The sequence below is a fragment of the Cyrtonyx montezumae genome, unplaced genomic scaffold (genome assembly GCF_038088225.1).
Source record: "Cyrtonyx montezumae isolate F1298 unplaced genomic scaffold, pur_monq_1.0 scaffold_1, whole genome shotgun sequence".
Lineage (NCBI taxonomy): Eukaryota > Metazoa > Chordata > Aves > Galliformes > Odontophoridae > Cyrtonyx > Cyrtonyx montezumae.
The window spans coordinates 4,833,161-4,851,826 of NW_027071825.1; the positions used below are offsets into that span (position 1 = coordinate 4,833,161).

The window sequence follows — 18,666 nt, forward strand, 5'->3', positions numbered from 1 at the left end:
TGTCCCAATGTGATGAAACAGCTCATTTGTTACCGCTTCCCTGGAGGAGGGAGCCCACAGTGTCCACACACATGGAGCTGTGCAGGTTACCGTGTCAGGTCTGAGGACACTGCTGTGACTCAGAGTTTACCTTTGTGGAAGAGCAGAGGGAGACACAGGTCAGCAGGTGTGCGTGTGTGTTTAGGAGGGACTTGTTTCCCTTCTTTTTGAACAGCTCTGCTGTGGAAGTGTGAGGGGTTCCCTTCACTCTGAGTGCAGGTTGCAGGGGCAGACCTTGGCAGGTCTGGGTGTCCAGTTGGCTGCTGCATGTCACAAGGCTGCCGTGTTTGGTCCATGATGCAGATTTAACATACATGGAATGAGAGTTTTGCCAAGGCCGCTGTTACTGTGCTGAGTGGCACAGGCTGCTCTGCTGTTGGACCCATCAGTCCTGAGGCTGGGAGCTTTCTGAGACAGAGGTGGTATTTTTTGGTCGTTTTCCGGTACAGAATAATGAGATGATTATTCCCAGTGTGGTGGCAGTATTATTAACTAAGAAGCGTGACATGGTAGAAATGCACGGTTCTCACTGAATAGATAAAGAACAGTCTGCTCCCTAGTGCTGGGGGAAAGCTCTGGCATGTCTGTGTCTTAGGCAAACTCTGCCTGTGTCTTAAAAAGCTGGCAGCGATTCCTTTACTGCAGCTGCACCTCACTCAGGTGGGTGTCAGGAAGGAGGCCATGGATGATTCTGAGCAGGCCACGGAGATGATTTCTTAGGCTACCAGAGGGATCTCCTGCAACAAAGTCAAGAAATGGCAGTGGGCATTAAAGGGAAAGCAAAACCAGAGCAGGCAGTGCACGTGCCTAACAGTGGCTGTGCTGTACAGCAGGCTGAGCATCGAGGGGCCGAGTCCAGAAGGTCAAGGGAGATTCCTACAAAAGCCAGTAATTGTTTTCTTTTTTCGTTTGTTTATTTTCTATGCTGTTAGCAAAATGTGTCTCTTCATTATGTGCGGTGTAACCAGTCATTAGCTGTATATACATGGCTGGGATTTGGTTACACAGAAACGGGATACTTTGCTTCTCTGCACTGAGGGAAGTGTCCTGACATAGGGAAGATGTAGGCCTTGGGAAGGCACTCTATTTAGGGAGCTAGTTGCTGCAGCAACTGTACAGGTGTTTCTGCAGAGCTTAGTGCTTTCTAAGCATATACAAGTGCATGTGGCCATCAGCATGATGTCTGACACGTGGGCTTGCCTTTACACCAAGTTCTGTGCAGTTTTGCCAGCCTAGCCCTGCATCCAGGCTAGTACGCCCAAACAAGTTAGGCTTCCTTAGCTGGGGTGGGAAGCATCTCTATGATGTTCCCTGCAGCAGGAGGACTTGGTGGCTCAAGTCCCAACAACTTAGAGCTTCTGAGCAGTGGGCTCACAGGTGGCCCAGTTTTGTTGTTGCTCCACCCTTCTTGCTTTTCTTTCAGGACAACTACTACTAATGAGTTGCAGTGCAAATAATTCAGACTTATAGGGTTCATAGGTTCATAAGGTTGGAAAGGACCTACAAGATCATCTAGTCCAACCATCCTCCTATCACTATCCCTACCCAACTACTAAATCAAATCCCTTAGCACCTCATCTAAACGCTTCTTGAACAGCACTAGGGATGGTGCCTCAACCACCTCCCTAGGCAGGCCATTCCAGTGCCTGACCACTCTTTCAGAAAAGAAATGTTTGCTTGCTTCCATCATATTAAAAGCAGTGATTATGGGGCTGCGCTTGTGTCTTCTCCTTCCTCCTGCTGGCTGCTAGAGTCCATGCAGATGAATGGCTTTGAGAATGAGAAGAAAAACTCCTGTTTTTTTCTCTTTTTTGATGCTTGGGAAGTTTGCCTTTCTCCCACCTCAGATAGTTTCTTAGCTCAGGATCACATGGAGTTTCTGCCAGGTAAATGTGGATTTTTGTGAGCCATACCCTGCTCTTTTGGCAATCATTTCAGCCTTTTAAAGGCCATGGCTTAGTGTGCGGCTCAGATAACACATGCATTCTGCTTCCAGCTTCTTTAGTTTTTAAATGGCTTCAGTTACTCCCATTCTGCTGCCTTTTGCAGATCAGCCACAGAGTTTAGATGTATTCTGCAGAACTTGTGCTAAACCAAACAAGGCAAACCTAAGAAAGGCTAAATTAAAACAGCAGAAATCTCACACTCAGTGACTCTATTGCTGGAGCCCTTTTTGCCTGTAAACAAAAAATTCAAATGACTGATTTTCCCCCCTCAGTTTCATAAGTGGTTACTGAGCTTCTGCAGTTGCTACATTCCTTAAAAAGTTTTTATTTCTTTTTTGGTCACACGCTGGGGGACTCCATTGTTTTCAGTGGTGCCTATTGAGTTAGGCCCATCGACAGCAGAACTCATTCTCGGTCATTAAGTTTAGAGGCACAGTAGTTTAATTTGGTGTCTTTATTCTATTTCTTAGCAAAGCTTGCATTGCAGTCACGCACACACAAAGCCAGAATAACTGTCCTTCTCTCTCCCCCAGACTCCGAGAGATTTAAAGGACCCAGCCAGGCAGCCTCAGGTAAAGCATTCAGAATTTGCTGGCTGAACAAGTGTTTGTACTCTGATGATAGAGCAGAGTAATAATAATACAAATTGGAGAGCTCTGTTTATGCACATATCAGGCAGAAGTAGGAAAATGATTTTGTTGTCTTATAAGTTATTAATGGTTCTAGTATTGTACTGCTCCAGCGTTGACAATTTAACAAGGTTCTCTGGAAAGACTGGCTGTTCTTAAGAGAAGATTCATACAAATGATTCGTGATCTGGCAAATGTACTTTACTGTGAAAAAATGAAGCCCAATTGGTCACTAAGGAAAGGTAGGAGCGAAGTCCAGAGTTATCTGCACAGGAAGAAAACAGTGGATACTTCTTGTGTCTTAATCTTGCACACACACACAGGTAGAATGAGAGCCAGTGCCTGCAAAGTGAAGTCAAACAAGCTGAAGCTGTATGAAATTCATGGTGAGAACTGTGGAACAAACTGGCACTGAAGCAATTCTCCGTCATGAAGAGATTCCATTTTGAGACGTGATGTCTTTCTGAAAGATAAACCCTAGATCCAACTGTGCGTAGTTAAATGGGATGCAGCTATCCCACAAGAAACACAATGCACCAAACACACCAACATTCTCGCTGGATTCTGCCTTTGGAAGTAGCTCTGTGCTACACGTGCTACTCACAGACTGTCACCTCACCATAGGCAAGTCTAGAGAATAGAGCTGGGCCCTCTGTGGAAAGCATGATGAATGGATTACTTTCTCACTTTGACTGGATCAGTTAGATCATCATGTTAGAATGATTTCATGCCCTTCGTGAATTTCTGAGAGCTGGGATGGTCTGGGGAAGGAGAGCTGTAAATCTCAAGAGGAGCACTGTGCAAGCATGTGCACTTTCATGAAAGTTCTGTTTACTACTCTGTGCTGTTAAGTGATGAGACTGTGGTGGAGGCAGCCTCTACCTCTGCATGGATATTCAGTAAGTTCTTCTATACTGACATTTTTGGGTGTTTTCCAGGGGACAGTTTAGAGCAGCAAGAATAACCAAAACTGGTTGCACTGCATCTGACCAAAGGTTCACTAATGTCAGAATTCTGTGTTTTATCCAAGAAAGCAGATAAAATAGCAGGATAGCTATGAGCATAGGTGTGCATACCAACAAGAGCTTTTTATTTGAGTCGTCAGGTTTGTGCAGAGAAGTACACTGTGTTGTGGGAGCCTACAGGAGGTCTGTTCTGTGGCAGCGAGTGCAAAAGGGTAAATTCTACTCAAAGTACTCCTAAGCATAGTTCTGGTGAAATAGAAAGCAGCATTGCAAATTACTTGATATAAAATATAATATATGTTTGAAATAATGCCAAAATCCTGGCAGAAAGAAATGCGAAACAATGAAAACAGCAAATGAAAAAAATAGGGGGTAGGCTGTTGCTCTTCTCAGTGTATGTTTGGGGGATTGTTTTATTTGTTTTGAATTCCCTTTCTCCTGGTGTTAATTCTAAGCTGCAATGAAGCCATTACTGTATTCAGAATCAAGTGTGAAGTGAACAAGGAGGCTGCGAAGGTGAAATGCTTGCCTGTTTGTGGTACCAGTTTGAGTTTTCTTTGTTAAAATTAGTTGACACAAGAGCACAGAGGTCGATTGGGTACTCGGTGGTACTCGGTGAGTGTGAGAGACATGCAGTGACTCTAGGTGAAAGGTTTGTATGTGAAGGTGTCTTCTCAGTAAGAGATAGGAGAAATTAAGTTGTGTTAGGAGGATGTATAAAACGGTGATGTTTGACTTGAATTTTTCATCTATCTGATCTGTAGAAAAAGCAGGAAAATAAATGCCTCGGAGAAGCTCCAGGTTAGCTTGGACTGAAGATGTCAGCGGAGATGCCTCTCCGAGTAAAGGAGATTAATTCATACAGTTTGTTAATGTTTACCATTTCTGCATAACCCATGTGATTCTGCCCTGCAGAAATTACCTTCTGTAGTGTTTACTGACTTGAGGACTCTTCTAGGCTTCTGAACCTTTGAGCCCAACGTCTTGCTGGAAATCATTTTTGTTTTGCTCAACTGGAAGCATGGGTGGTGGGTTTTTTCCTTTTTTATATACGTAGTGCATGCTGAGCTAGGCAGACATAAAATTCCTTGTTGGGGCATAGAGGCATACATGTTTACACAAGACACATGCAAGGTGCCATATGGCAAAACCCCAGCTTTCATTCACTGCACATCCTTGTGTTTCCAATGTTTGGGAGAGCACATACCCCTGTGGAGCCTTTACATGGTCTGCTGGCTAGAAGTTCCGTGGAAAAGAGACTAAATGGACTAAGTAAAATGTAGGGAGTGGAGATCTGGGAGTTTAAAAGTTCAGAGTTTAATAAGTAAATGGGAAAGCAATAACCCACATGCTGTTCATAGGAGACATGCTTTGGCTATTAGTGAATTAGATAAATTGGAAGAAAGAAACAAAAGGAATAGATTTTCCCAAACTGTGCGTGTATGGAGAGATCCTGTCTTCTCAGTGGATTCATATAATTGATGATGAAAACACGTTTACAATAGGAACAATTCAAGTACCATCATCAGAAAATGTGTGAACTTCTGTCTTAAAAAGAGTCACTCTGAACTTCTTTTAACTTTCAGGCCCCATCTGAATATGGGCTGTCTAAAAACTCTGATGCTGTCCATTTAGAGCAGCAAAAAAGGCAAAGCAGAGGGGACAAGGACAGGGGAGCGTATAGATAATCGTGAACAGTGTGGAGTTGCCTCATGCCTTCCACCAGTATGCAGGGTGGCATTTATTCAGTGTGTGGATTGATCTAACCTCAGCTGGTCTCTGGGCACACGGGTTGTTGGTCAATCTAAGATCTGGAGTTTAAACCAGGTAGACTGACAGTGTGCTGTCATAGTGCTGTGTGCTGTGTGTCACTTGCATCGAAAAATACAACTGCCTGCTTTCCAGAAAGGGAGACCAACTCCAGGTGGGCTTGAAACTTGTGCATCTAAATTGTGAAACAGATTTGGACAGCACAGCAGTTATTTGTTTCATCTGTGGTATTCTGGAACGTGGGGGAAGGCGAGGCACAGGTAGGGAAGGCTTGAAGGAGGCAGTGGAAGAGAAGGTTTCAAAGCCAGTTTAGAAATGAAAGGGAAAAGGGAGTGCATGGAGAAGTGGGAGAGTGGGATCAAGGGCTGTATTTGCCTCTCTTTGAAATGTGTTTGTTCATAAGGCAGCAGAAGCACTCTGTTTGGCAGAGCAAGGAAAATTGTAATGAATTATCCTACCTTTTAGAAATGCTGCAAATACAATCTATTCCATACATAGTCTTCGTATAAAAGGAAGAAAAAGAAATACATTGAATTTCTTTACATTGAGCTTATATTCTCCACGTGCCCATTAAGAAGGTTTTAGGATTTCCTTTTTAATTAAAGTGATGTTTGTTGAGCTTATTACTTTCCTAAAACATTTATTTTAATGTCTTTTCCCCCTGTTACTAAAACCCAAACTGTGAGGAAGGATAACTGACCACAAAAAAGGACAGATGTACTGAGAACAATATTTTTCAGATTACCTGGCAACAGGGTAAAGGTGATTCAAAGATGAAGAGGCTCCGTAACAGTGAATGTAATGATGAGACCTGTGTTTTATCAGGCTGGGAAAGGTTCTGTTCTGATTGCCACAAGAAGTGCAATGGTCATTTTCAGTCTGCTCTCAGTTTTGTCTGGGGCCATAATTTAGAGGCCTGAGATCCAAATAGGAAGCCAAGAACACTGAATACTTCTGTGACGATCGATTCACTGTTGCCTAAAATGGTTATATTCTTAGACATCTGGAGGCTGGCTCTGAGCATCAGCTGAGGCTGTGAAGTCACTGGGACCTAAGCACGTGTTCTCCTGAATCTCAGCCACACTGGCAAACTTCGGAAAGTGTTGCAAAGGTCTTTGCAGGAAATCTAAACTCCGTAACATTGCAAACCATTTTAGCAACAGAAGACATCAAGTATTGTTAAAGCATGCTTTGCCTGCTTGTGTTGGACTCTGAGATTATTTTAAAATATCATGAAGAAATCAAATCTGGGAGCCACACCAATCTGTGTGCTGGGGGATGAGAAGATCAGATCTCTGAACTACTGAAATGTTTTCACATTGTTTTAAGTTCAATTGATTCAAAGTTAACAGTGCTGCTTTATTCTGTAGAGGCAGTCCTGCTCATTCACCCTTTTAAATACCCTGTGTAGTCTGCAAGAAGAAACTCCACCGAGCAGAAATGCAATCCAAATAACTATTTAAAAAATAAATGGAACATGAAATAACAAATATAGATGCAGCCAACACTTAGGGTCCAGATTTTACTGAAAAGACACACATGGGTTACATTTATCTTTCACAAGATTTAAAAATGGATGCTCTGCAATTTATTTCATGAGCTGGTTTGTTTTAGTTTACGAGAGTTTTCTCAGCCCTTCACTCATACCTCAGTGTGAAGGTAAAGTGTAGTATTTCTGTTTTAGGATTTTATGAGAAGATCAAAAAAACTTGGAGGAAAGGGTTCCTTCCTTTTTATTCTAATCCTCTTGAATGCTGTTGGCTTATCCCTAGCCTTTTGTAGATTCTCATCACCTGTATCTATTTTCAAATAGGTACCTTGTGTCTGTTTTCAAATGTCTGTCACTTCTGTTCTGATACACAAATGTAGGACAATTTGTGTCTTCATGTGACTCTCACTGTGCAGTGTGGTGTGCTCTGTATTAAAGAACCTGTTGGCTCTCACGTAGTGCGTTTTTAGAAGTCTTGTACTGAATTAGACACCATTGCAAAGGTCTCTTAAAGTGCAGAACTTTCTGAAGTGATGAGAAGCCCAAATGCCTAGAAGTTTGTTGTGTATCTGATAGTGCAAATGTGTGCAAAGAGAGTGAAAGGTACGAACATGCCTGCTTTTGGGCTCAGACCAAGATGAAGAAGTTTGTGTCCAGGATATTTTCACTTGAAGATATGAGTGAAGGTAGCGCCATGTCACTTAGGTAAAGGTCTACTTAAGGCTGCGTTGTCCTACATGGGTAGTCATACCAACATGATTCTGAAGTGCTTTTCCTTCTCCTAAGCTGTGTCAACAGCAGAAAAAAAATTAGTTCCCAACTCCTACCCATTGTAATTATATTTCACTGAAACTGGTGGAGAAACCATGTTTTGCACAAGGCCTAGGAAATCTCTGCCATCTTCTTGATGACACGCTTGGATTTACTTTCTGGGAGACTGAAGAAAGTCAAGGCATCTATTTTCTGGCCTTTCTGCTACATTTCTGCTCTCCAGGCTTGGTGTTGTAGGAATAGTACTGCAGGAATTCCTTGCCATTCTTGACTTACTGACCGCAGGAGCTGTGGCAGTCACCCCTGCCACACAGTGACAAAGGCTGTTCAGCACTAGTCATGCATAGTGGGATGCTGAATATCAACTGGACAGTCCCTTCTCTACAGTAGCTCATTTTCCCCCCTTTTCTGAAGGGGGCCTACAGGAAAACTGGGCAGGGACTTTTTATAAGGGCATGTAGTGAAAAGACATGGGGAAGTGGTTTTAAACTGGAAGAGGGTAGATTTACAGGAGATATTAGGAAGACATTCTTTACTCTGAGGGTGATAAGACACTGGAACAGGTTGCACGGTGAGGTTGTGGATGCCCCCTCCCTGGAAGCACTCAAGGCCAGGCTGGATGGGGCTGCGAGCAGCCTGGTCTGGAGGCAGGTGTCCCTGCCCGTAGCAGTGGGGTCGGAACTCGTTGATTTAAAATATCCCTTCCAACCCAAACCATTCTACAATTCTATGATTTTTCTGGGCTGGCACCTTTAGAGTTAATAATTTTCCCTTGCAGGGCTTTGATAACCTCCTCCAGCACAGATGATTTTCAGTTTGTTTGAGAGAATCTGCAGCCCTTTGGTCTTTCGTTGGCATCTCATGACTCGTCCAGCTGCCAGTAGTGGCGTTCCATTTCTCACTGTTGTTGTGGTATATTTTGGACATCACATCCAACCAAAACCCAGAATGGGGAATTTTTTTAAAAAAGAAGTAATTAGAGACAATAAAACAGTAAGAAAAAAAAAAGTAAATGACCTAAGTTTGGTCTTCACCACAAAACCCGCAATGCTCTGGGGACATCTAAGTATTTTAGGGGAATATTTCAAATCTATCTCTATTTGAATGTAAGTTGTTTTAATTATACACCATTTCAGTTATTTGTCCATTGGCCTTAATTAGGTGAACTCCAAAGCAACATGCGTTTGCTGTTGGATAGTAACTCTTCTGATAGCTCTTGCTCTTTTCCACCTACAGCCTTAATAGCTAATTTTGCCAGTTACAGTGAAACCTTCAAACCTGTGTGAAACACATAGGGCTGACTCTACAGCTGTGAGCAGTGCTTCCTGAGGTGTGTAGCCCCATCAAATCGACAGCACCAATTCTCCTATGACATCATCTGGCGTAACTCCAAAGTTAGTTACCCCAGAATTTCAGCAGCGAGATAGCCAAAGCTGAACTAACCTGATTACTCATATGGAAGGAATTGCCTGATTGCAGCATTTGCACACTACTGTGTCAGCCTCTTCCATTCTCTTCATGTCTACTTAAACGTGGAGACATAAATCAAATCTGCAGGACAGCAAAAGACAAAAGTTACCTTGACGGATTCTGCTTCCACGAGATCCTTCTGGAAACCATTCCACTTTTATTAGATTTACTCTCTGTAAATTAGGATTAGTTTTTTATACGGATTTATGAAATAGCTGTGGCTCTCCTGAAGGCAGGGTGAACGCTCTGGTAGAAGGCAGGGAGCCTGGGCTCTTTTCATCTGGTATTGGTAAGTTACAGTATGTAGGTTAAAGGCCCCCTGATACCAGTGAAAGAGGAGATCCAGTTCCAGACATGGAAAATGCTTCAATCTCATGTATGCCAGCCAGTGATATTAATATTGCATAAAAAGCCAGTTGTCAAAAGGCCAGATTCCCTTCTCAGTTACGCTGGTGTAAACCAGACATTTTTTCCTTTCTTTCTGGAGACAATGAGTTTGCTTTCACATGTGCTCGAACATTTGGACATTGACTCCAGTTGTCTGTGTTTGGAGACAATCTCTCAGTCCTTGTTTCAGTTTGCCTTGTGGAAAAAGAAGCACAGTGAGACGCTGGTGTAGTGGGCACATTGGAGAGTGCTTTGGTGCAGGTGTCAGGCCAACGAGGCACTGATGTGCAAGGAACTGGTAACTCTCGTTAACAAATGTGTGGGGTAATTTGTGAGGGCAGATGTGGGGTAGGTTGTCTGAAATGCACGATTTCACCAGTTTAGTGTGAGCCTTCTGTTCCTTTGCAGGGAGTAAATGCATTTTCTGGTTTGATAGTTACAAGAGAAGATAATTGTTTTTGATGGCATGGGAATAAGGTTCACATCATTCTAGGAAATCTCCGTCTTCATACAAATAGGTATCAGTGTGTGCTGCAGTTGATTTTGCTGAACGTTGAGTGGAAGATTCGGGTTTCTGTGTTTTGATACTATGGTAAGATTGATAAAATGCATTTTTAGAAAGCTCTAGTGAATTACAGACTTGTACCATTTAGAGAATGGAAAAAAAGAAAGGGCTTTTATTACAGAGCAAGTACAAACCCAAAACCTTTTCAAAGAATACACAGTATTTTGGAGAGAAAATACATTTTAATTATTGCTGGTTGAAAAAGTGACCTGGGTATTGTAGGTGTGATGGATGTACCGACTTCTCTTGGTGGTGTGGCTTTTAAAAGGGTGTGGAACATCCTTCATCAGTGTTCAGTGATGTATTTTCATACTGCTTCAGTGTGAGTCATAAATTCAGATTAACAGCCACGGGTCTGACTCTGCAGTCTGGCTAGGGAAGAAGACATTGCCATTGAAATGAGTTAAACTGTGATGGGAATAAGCCAGGATAGGACTGGAATAAATGTGGAGATGTAGACTGCAGGGGATTTAAGAGTCATTTATGTCCTGATTACAACCAGGGCACAGCTAATTGTCACAAGCACCCACTGTAAACTGAAAGGCATCCAATGAGATCTTAAACACTTCAGATACAACTGGCTGCCCTGCACGAGCTGAAAGTTGTTGCATTTCTCTGCATCTTCTTTGTCTCTCCTCTCATTTACAGACTGTCAGTGAATACCAATATCTCTGAGTATTGTAGTTTCTGAATATGAACCTGAGATAACTAAAACATAATATTAATTGCCATGAAGGAGGTCAGTGGCCTGTTTTGCATAATTTAAATACAGTAAAATCTCATCTGTCTTCCCTAAAATTCTCACGTAATTTTATCTCTGTAAGATATTGATGGCCTTCTCTTTCTTGTACTAACCACATAGGAAAAACCACGTACTGTCCAATTTTTACGATTCCGATGTCTTAAAAAAATATAAAATCGTACAAATAAGTGATCGAGAAGTGCAATGTATCAGCCAAACACTGAGAACTGCTCACTAGTAACAGGGAATTCTATTCTTGAAATGTCACAATGATGCCTCGTGAGACTTGTAATTTGGGTGTCACATGTACCCACTCTTTGCTCTGAGTCTGGATCCTTGCCTGGACCACATCTTCCTCTGCCATGCCTTTCCCTTTACAATGGGGCCGTGAAGCATGATGGGGAAGCTGTGGAGCCTGGCCAGTGGAGGAGAATGGACTTTTGTGCTGCGATCCCTTTCACAATTTCTCCAGTTACCAGAGACTTTTAATGCCTCTCCATGTCACCTGTTTCTTCTCATCTATACTCACCAAAATCTTGAATGTCATTCTCATTGCTTTCAAAGCGTGCACTGAGTGTAATTGTAGAGGACCACAGCAGCAAGCTCTGCTGCTTGCCCTTCGTTAGCCATAGGGGTAGCAGCTGTACAGAAGGGAAAGTGGGGCTTCATGTGTTTTTAGGGTACCTTGGCTCTTGAGGAGCTGTGTCAGAGCAGTCACTGACAAAAATGAGCACAGTCTCAGATCTAAACTTCACGAACAATGTAACAGAACTGCAGTGATTGCAAAGCTATGTGAGTACAATTTTGCTTGCCCTTATGTCATTTAAATATAGTTAACTAGGCACTAAGATTTCAGTGTTATTATGTAATACTATACCTATATCGATACCTACCTGGGACATGCCACAGATTGTACTGTCAGAATGACAGAACTGTTCAATGTCAGGGCCAGTGTGGGTTTCAGTAGTACATGATGAGGGTGTTTGTAAGTCATACAGCTACTCAGAGGGATACACTGCACCCAGCAGCAGGTTACTTAAAATTACCAGGTACTCAGTTTAAGTTACTCTTTGATGTGCCTTCTAAGGTCAAGGGAGAGAGGAAAGAGCATCGTGAAGGTGCCTCAGCCCTTCATAGACACCCGTTCTGAGATGGCTGAATGATGTGAAGGTAAAACTAGTAGGTGGCAGAACTGTGGCGAGATTAATCATGCCTTGTAATGGCCTAGCAGAGGTCAAACACGGATGCTTTTGAGAACGGCTGGTTTGTATGAAACTGAGCACAGCCTATTTTTCTTTGCAGAATTTGAAATAACTACAGTGCAGTTTGGCTCTGTAGTATCTAAGAGCACCGAGTACGAGGGGGGAAGGAGCTATTTTCTGAGCTCTATATGTAAACTGCTTGCCATTAGTTTCTGACACCATGACAGTTTGTCTCCTTGGAAAATGAACAGCAGCAACAAAAAAACACACTGCAGATTAGAGGGAGATCTAGTATTATAAGAGCGTGATTCATATACAGTAATGCAAGTGATGGTAAATGAGTATTGTGTATTTTTAAGCCAGCCTCTAAAGGTTAAATGTCTTGTAAATTGTTCAATAGTTGCGCATGTATGAGTATTCGACTAGTTCCCTGGAGGTAAAAAGCAAAACAAAACAAAAAGCCCAGCCTAAAAGAAACAAAAAAACCCCACCAAAATGAGCGCACTTGAAATGAAATGAAATGATTAGTCTTTGACCAGTACAGTGTAGGTTCCTAGTTCCCCCTTTGTTGTTTCCTTTCAATTAAATTATCGTTAGCGGATATATTTATACTTTGAAGAATATTGCTACAGCTGTAGTCTTTTCCAAGTCAAGTAACATAATATTCACCAAAACAGAACTTATTTTTATTAGTAGTTGGATCATTGATAGGAGTGGATCATGTTGGAAACATAGTTACACATATATGTTGAAGCAGAATTTGATTTGACCTGGCAGTGAAGGAGTAACATGCCCATCTAAGGTCATAATTGCAGAGATAATTGTCTGCAAAGAAAATCTGGACTTACATCACTGTTTTCAGAGAGCTGCGCTCCCTGAAAATAAAGGGACTCAGAAATATCCTTCCACCAAACCTGGCAGAGGCAAGATAGTACCGTAAAAATACACAGTAAGAAAGGAAGTTATCACACTGAGTGTTTTTGACTTAAACCGTGGTGTAAAATAACTACAAAACTGAAAAAAGAGAAATAAAAAATCATCATTCACAGATTCTGATTTCTTTGGAATTAATTTTTGCTTCTTTGGGCAACCTTTAATTACCACTGCCATGCCATTCACTGGAATTTTACAAGGAGATCCAAAACGAGCATGCCAAGCAATAGGAAGCATAGTAAGTTCTTAGTCAAAGGCTTATGATCACTTAATTATTTTTTTTATTTATTTTTTGGCAGTTAACGGTGGCTACAGTCATTGTAACTTGATCTCTGAGAAGAAGAGCATGATGGAAATGGAGATGACGAGTAGCTCTGTACCTGTCTGCAGACAAGGACTCTTCATCCACACAGGAAACCCACTTATGAGAGACCACCCACTGTCCTGTGAGAGATTACTTCATGTTGGTCAGCTGAACCTGACACACTCTGATATGAGGTATCACTAAGAATCTATGAATCTATGAACTGCAAGTTTTATGGGTCTATGTACTTAGCTCTTCTGGAGTGCTTCCTTGTTGTTTCTGTTTCCAAGTAGCATCCCTGGGTATGCAAACAGCATACTTTAGGAAGGGTATTTTTGGCTTTTGCCTCTTTTTGGAAGTTCTTTGGATTCTTGTTTAACCATTCCACTCATCTGCAGGTTTTCATTGCTTGGATATACTTGCATGCACAGACAGTAGTCCAAGGCAGTGCTGCTAGAAGTTGCTCTATATGCAACTGCAGCCCCTCTCTTCTGTGTGGACTTTACTAACGTGCTCAGAAGTCAAGAAGAGTTTTGCCAGGTGTTTAGATAGTGTCAGAGTTGACTCCTCTGTACCTTCACCCTCCACACCAATGCCATGTTGTCTCAAAACTGATGCCTGGAAGGCAGGGGTGATACTTGCTCCCAGGCCAGTGTCTCCCATATGGCAATTTGGCATGCTACCATCAAACCTACAGGAAGCCAATGCCACTTTTATTTCTACAGCATTTCCTTTAACAGAGTATTTTCAGTGTTCCCATACAGCCACATCCTTATTATTTGCTTTTAAGGCCGTAATGTGAAAATTTGGTCTCTGGTTTTGATCTGTACAGTGTAGTTGGATATGCTCTGAACAGAATCTCTATTTAAACATTTGCTATAAATTAATTGTATGAAAACACAGAACTCCATTATTTTTTTGTTGTTGTTGTTACAAATTTAACATTACCAGATTTTAAACAAGTACCCTAAACAGACATCCATTGTGAATAGAAGCCTGCTATAAATTTAAATCTGCCCATCCATTTTAATTACTGCTTTTTGGCAGAGTATATAATAGAAAATAATCTTGACCTTTTTGAAGAACTGTAGAAAAGAAAACCCTCAACAAAGCAGCAGCCTTTATCTTAGATACGTGGAATAATTGGCACTCTGCATGGTACTTTCAGACCCAAAAATCCGTAGTCACGGCAAGAGGAAATATGGACTATAGCTTGGAAATTTGGCAGTTTTTGATTTTATTGTACATATTTATGTCTTATTTCCCCTTTTTCGTTTATTTCTGGGTTAAGAACATCTGTGTTTTTAGGAAGAGGACACACAGCATTATGGTAAGCAAGTGGAAAGAGCTATTTATTTGTTTGTCTGTTTGAAAAGAACAAATAATATCCGTACCCCGTGACAGACAATTCTGCAGTTGCTACAAAGATTTGTAGATGATGTTGCAGCTGTATTAAAGTACACTTCCTCCCAGTTCTTTGTGATTCAATGTGGGATTGCCATTTACTACACTTTTTTTTAACCTGTCAGAGAGGACAATTATGAAACAAAGATAATTAGAGCAGGAGCAAACAAAAGGAGGAAGCGAACAGTACTCTGCTTAGATCTTTTTGAACTTTTTTGTCAAACCCATAATGAGGAAATGACAGATACCTGCATACCATGGGTCACAGTACCCACACTTGGAAATACGAACCCTTTCCATGTCTTGTTTGAGAAAGGATTCCCAGAGCAGCAGAAAGGGTTGTCTGCTGCAAAACATGAGAAAATGGCAGGTGACAGGCCAAATTCTATGCCTTTACTTTACAGCATGGTCTAAAACCTGGAGGTTCTGCAGCTTGCTAAGCAACAGTTTGGAAATGTTCAGGGAATATCTTATAGGTCCCTTCCATTCTTTTATATGCTGTTGGTATGCCATATGTGTCCACCTGGCCAATATTACCTCTGTCTGCCTAGGATTCACAAGGTGATGCCAATGCTCAGCTCTGGAGCTCTGAGTCCATCACACCCATAGTACAGAACCAAAGCACTGGTGGGTGAGAGAAGGTGGACAGCAGCTGGGATGGTTTCTGTTCACAGCGACGGTAAACTTCTTGACAAACAAGTAACAAAAAACAAGGGCTTTCTCTGAAGAACTAGGAATAGGATAACATAGCTGAGATTGGGGGCAAGTGCCCATCATGTTCCAGTGAAGTCAGTGGGAGCCGAGGGTGCTCTGTACCTCTCCAAATTTCAGCCTTCCTCCTCTGATAGGGGAGAGTTACAGGGCTGTTACTCACAGATGTCAGTGCACAGCAGACAGTGCAGATGGTTTGCTTGTTCTATCCAGCTCTAGTGACCAGCATGGAAACAAGAGGAGATACAAATTAAAACAAGTTTTCCAAACTGATCTCTGAACCATGCTGCTTTCTTGGTGTCCAAAGAAAACCCAAACAAATCAAAGAGCCTTTCTCCTTGCAGTCCAAGACTTCCCTCAGGATTTGGGGTTATCATTGGCTGTCTTTTTATTTCTCTCAATGCACTGAAACTTGTTATCGCCATCAGCTTCACTCTGAATCACTGTCGTAAACTGCGTTCTGGCAGTTCTTAACCCAAGAATCACTATCCCTCTTCATTTTCCCCACTCAATTAATTCTCTTTTAAATTGTGCAACGTAATTGCTGCTGCACGCCATCTGTGAACACGATGCGTGTGGGACTGGAAAAGTCGTAATACCTTCCTTAGCACAACTGGAGTCAGCACTCAGCTGATGTTGGCCTTTTGTCAAATAATCCATTATCAGATGGAGCAAACCCGCCCACACTGCGCTCAGAGCTCAGCATATAAAGCCCAGGGAGGACATCGGAGCAGTCAGAGAGGGTTGCAGAGGGTCTCTAGATGTGCAGCACAACAATCCCCTCCAGCTTCTTAAAACTGTCAGTTGCCACTGCTTGCACGTTTACAGTGGCAAATGAAGGAGTGTCCGTTTGTTTTGTAAATAATCTGGAGGTTTCAGATACTGTGGTCTTTTCCTCTGAGGGCAGCGAGGAACTGCAGCACTTCTGGCATGGTGCTGCTGGCCTCGTGCTCTGGCTCCAGTTACCACGTAAGGGAGTCTCTTTGGAAGCAGTGTTTTCCTGTCCTCTGAGAGGCTGCTGTTTGCCCGTGAAGGCCTTACACTTGGCTTAAGTGTGCTGAGCAGCAGTACTGTGGCCTCAGAATGGTACACAGATTCTCCCTGCAAGGGGATGTATATTCATGGGGTATGCTCCCCTTCCAACCCACCCCTGTCCATGATCAACCTGATCTCTGGCTGTAACATCAAGATGCCATTGCAGGACCAAACAACATAATAACGTTGTATAAGAGACACACGGTGTGTTTCAGACACCTTGTCTCTCTCTCACATCAATTTTGCTTCCCTGCTCCTTGTCCCCATTCCCCAGGGCTGGAAGAAACCTACTGCATTTCCCCTAGAGCTGTGATAGCAAAATTCTGCCAGGAATACGGGAATGCAGTTTGCTTTCAAGCAACTTTGGCATCACCACTTGAACATCAGGAAATTGAAACAAAGCCAGGTTCTCCCTGCAGAGTTAATGATCACAGGGTATGTAAAGCACTTGGTGCTAAGAAGGAAGCTGCAGTGCCCAGAAAGGAGTTGCTTCTGATCTGCACACACAGTCTGTACTTAGCACCGTGCAGGCAGAGCACGGGTAAGAAGGCTCTGCCAATGAGATTCTTGAATTTAGTGCCTTCATGTCCTTTGACTTTGATATATTGTTGGAAAAAGGTTGAAAGCTCTTCTGTGTGTCTCATATTCTGTGCTGTAGCTGCACCACAGCAGTGCAGTCTTCCTAAGTAAGGTCTTGTGCTAGAAGTGCAAACTAATGTTGAAGGGAATTTGGGGAATGTAGTATTTCTTGGGAGGAGGACATCTGTATCCATCCTGCAGGTACTCTGCACTGACTCCCGCTTGAACTCCTCACATGGATTTCTGGCAGGATGGGAGCTTTACATAAAGCTGAATAGTATGACACCAATTATCGCGGGCTGAAATGTAAGGATTGCGTTAGCTTTATGTGATGTGAGAAGCGTGTTGTGTTTGTTTTAGCCCGAGGCTTTGGGGCCACTAAGCTGTGGTACAAACTGAATTATTTTGAAGAGTTCTTGAACAGAAGAAGCTAAATAGTAGGAAATCTTGTGCCTGGCATGGTATGCTGTAAAACCTTTTTCTCAGAAGGACCTTCAAAACAGCACACTTTATACTGAGCAGCGGAGCTACAAGCTAGCAAGGCAGGGTTTCCCAAACATGTGCAGTAAAGGGTTTTTAGTAATGCTTATGCCACATATTTTACAGACATATGGTTCTGTAAATGTTAAAAAATAATGTATGAATACTGTTGTGTTTTTTTTTTCAAACTCACCATCTGCAAAACCAGGTGCTTTAAGTTTACCCCGAGACCAACTGTGCAAACCTAAAGGGAGAAATTATAACTAATGGATTATGGAAACCTCTAAAATTTTTAAATGTAATCTTTTTAAACTTCTGGTGGCGAAATGCAAGATCTGATTGTTCTGTAGCAATGATTGGTGGGGAATTTCATTCCTCTCATGTCCTTTAAGCTTCTTTTTTATATCAAGCCCTACTGGCTGCAAACTGTTGTACCTTAGAAACCTGTCACCAGTGGAAGCAATGTCACCAGCTGTGTGCCTCAGACTGTATCATTCTTTGACAGCCTTCATTTAATGAGAAGGAAGTCTTTTTGAAGTTTTTTATTTTTTATTTTTATTTTCTATTTGAGAGCTGTTACCAAGGAGAAGTTAGTAGTGTCCCCAGCTCCTTATGTTTGTGGTGGTCTGATGGAAGCAATGGAGATGAAATCATCTAAGCCGTAAAATAAATGCTGTTTACTCAGCATCTCTGCAGTTCAACGTATGAATACATCCACAGAATCTTAAGCATTTGTCTTTCTTCCATTGAAACACATCGGGTTTGTCAGCTGCAGTGTCACACAGAGGTGCCTAACAGCCAGGTTTTCTTCATCTTTTCTGCTGATAGCATCAAAAAGCATAACATTCATTTATGTGGAACATTTCAGCATAAAACCCATAGAGGAGCTCTCTGGAGGGTTTGTTAGTTCAGGTACAGCTCTCCAGCACACAGATGGACTGTTTCCTCTTGCTGGCCTGGCACGTCACTGCATGGTGAAGCCACAGGTTAAACCCAACCACACTTTAAAGATATGTTAAGGTACCCCTACTGGTCCTAAGAAACAACAGGCAGTTGGGTCATGTGCAGCAAACGTTTATCACTGAGATTATTATTTTTTTTTTCTTCTCATTTTAAAGCATAAACCAATTTTCAAGTGCTGGGAAGAAAACGTTAGAAAGAAATGTTTCCTGGAAGTTTTACTGAAATGTCTATGTGGGATTCCTGCTTCCTGAGTGACTGATTCAGCACACATCAAAAGAGATT

The 18,666-nt window shown here is 42.2% G+C and overlaps 1 protein-coding gene across 1 annotated transcript in view; it reads left to right on the plus strand.

Annotated features, from left to right (window-relative positions):
- The window catches only part of GLIS1 (GLIS family zinc finger 1), a 173,416-nt gene that overhangs the window by 65,119 nt on the left and 89,631 nt on the right, over positions 1-18,666 (plus strand). The window contains exon 2 of the mRNA XM_065738628.1: positions 13,208-13,406. Coding sequence (XP_065594700.1) covers positions 13,208-13,406 — 199 coding nt within the window. The remainder of the gene's footprint in view (positions 1-13,207; positions 13,407-18,666) is intronic.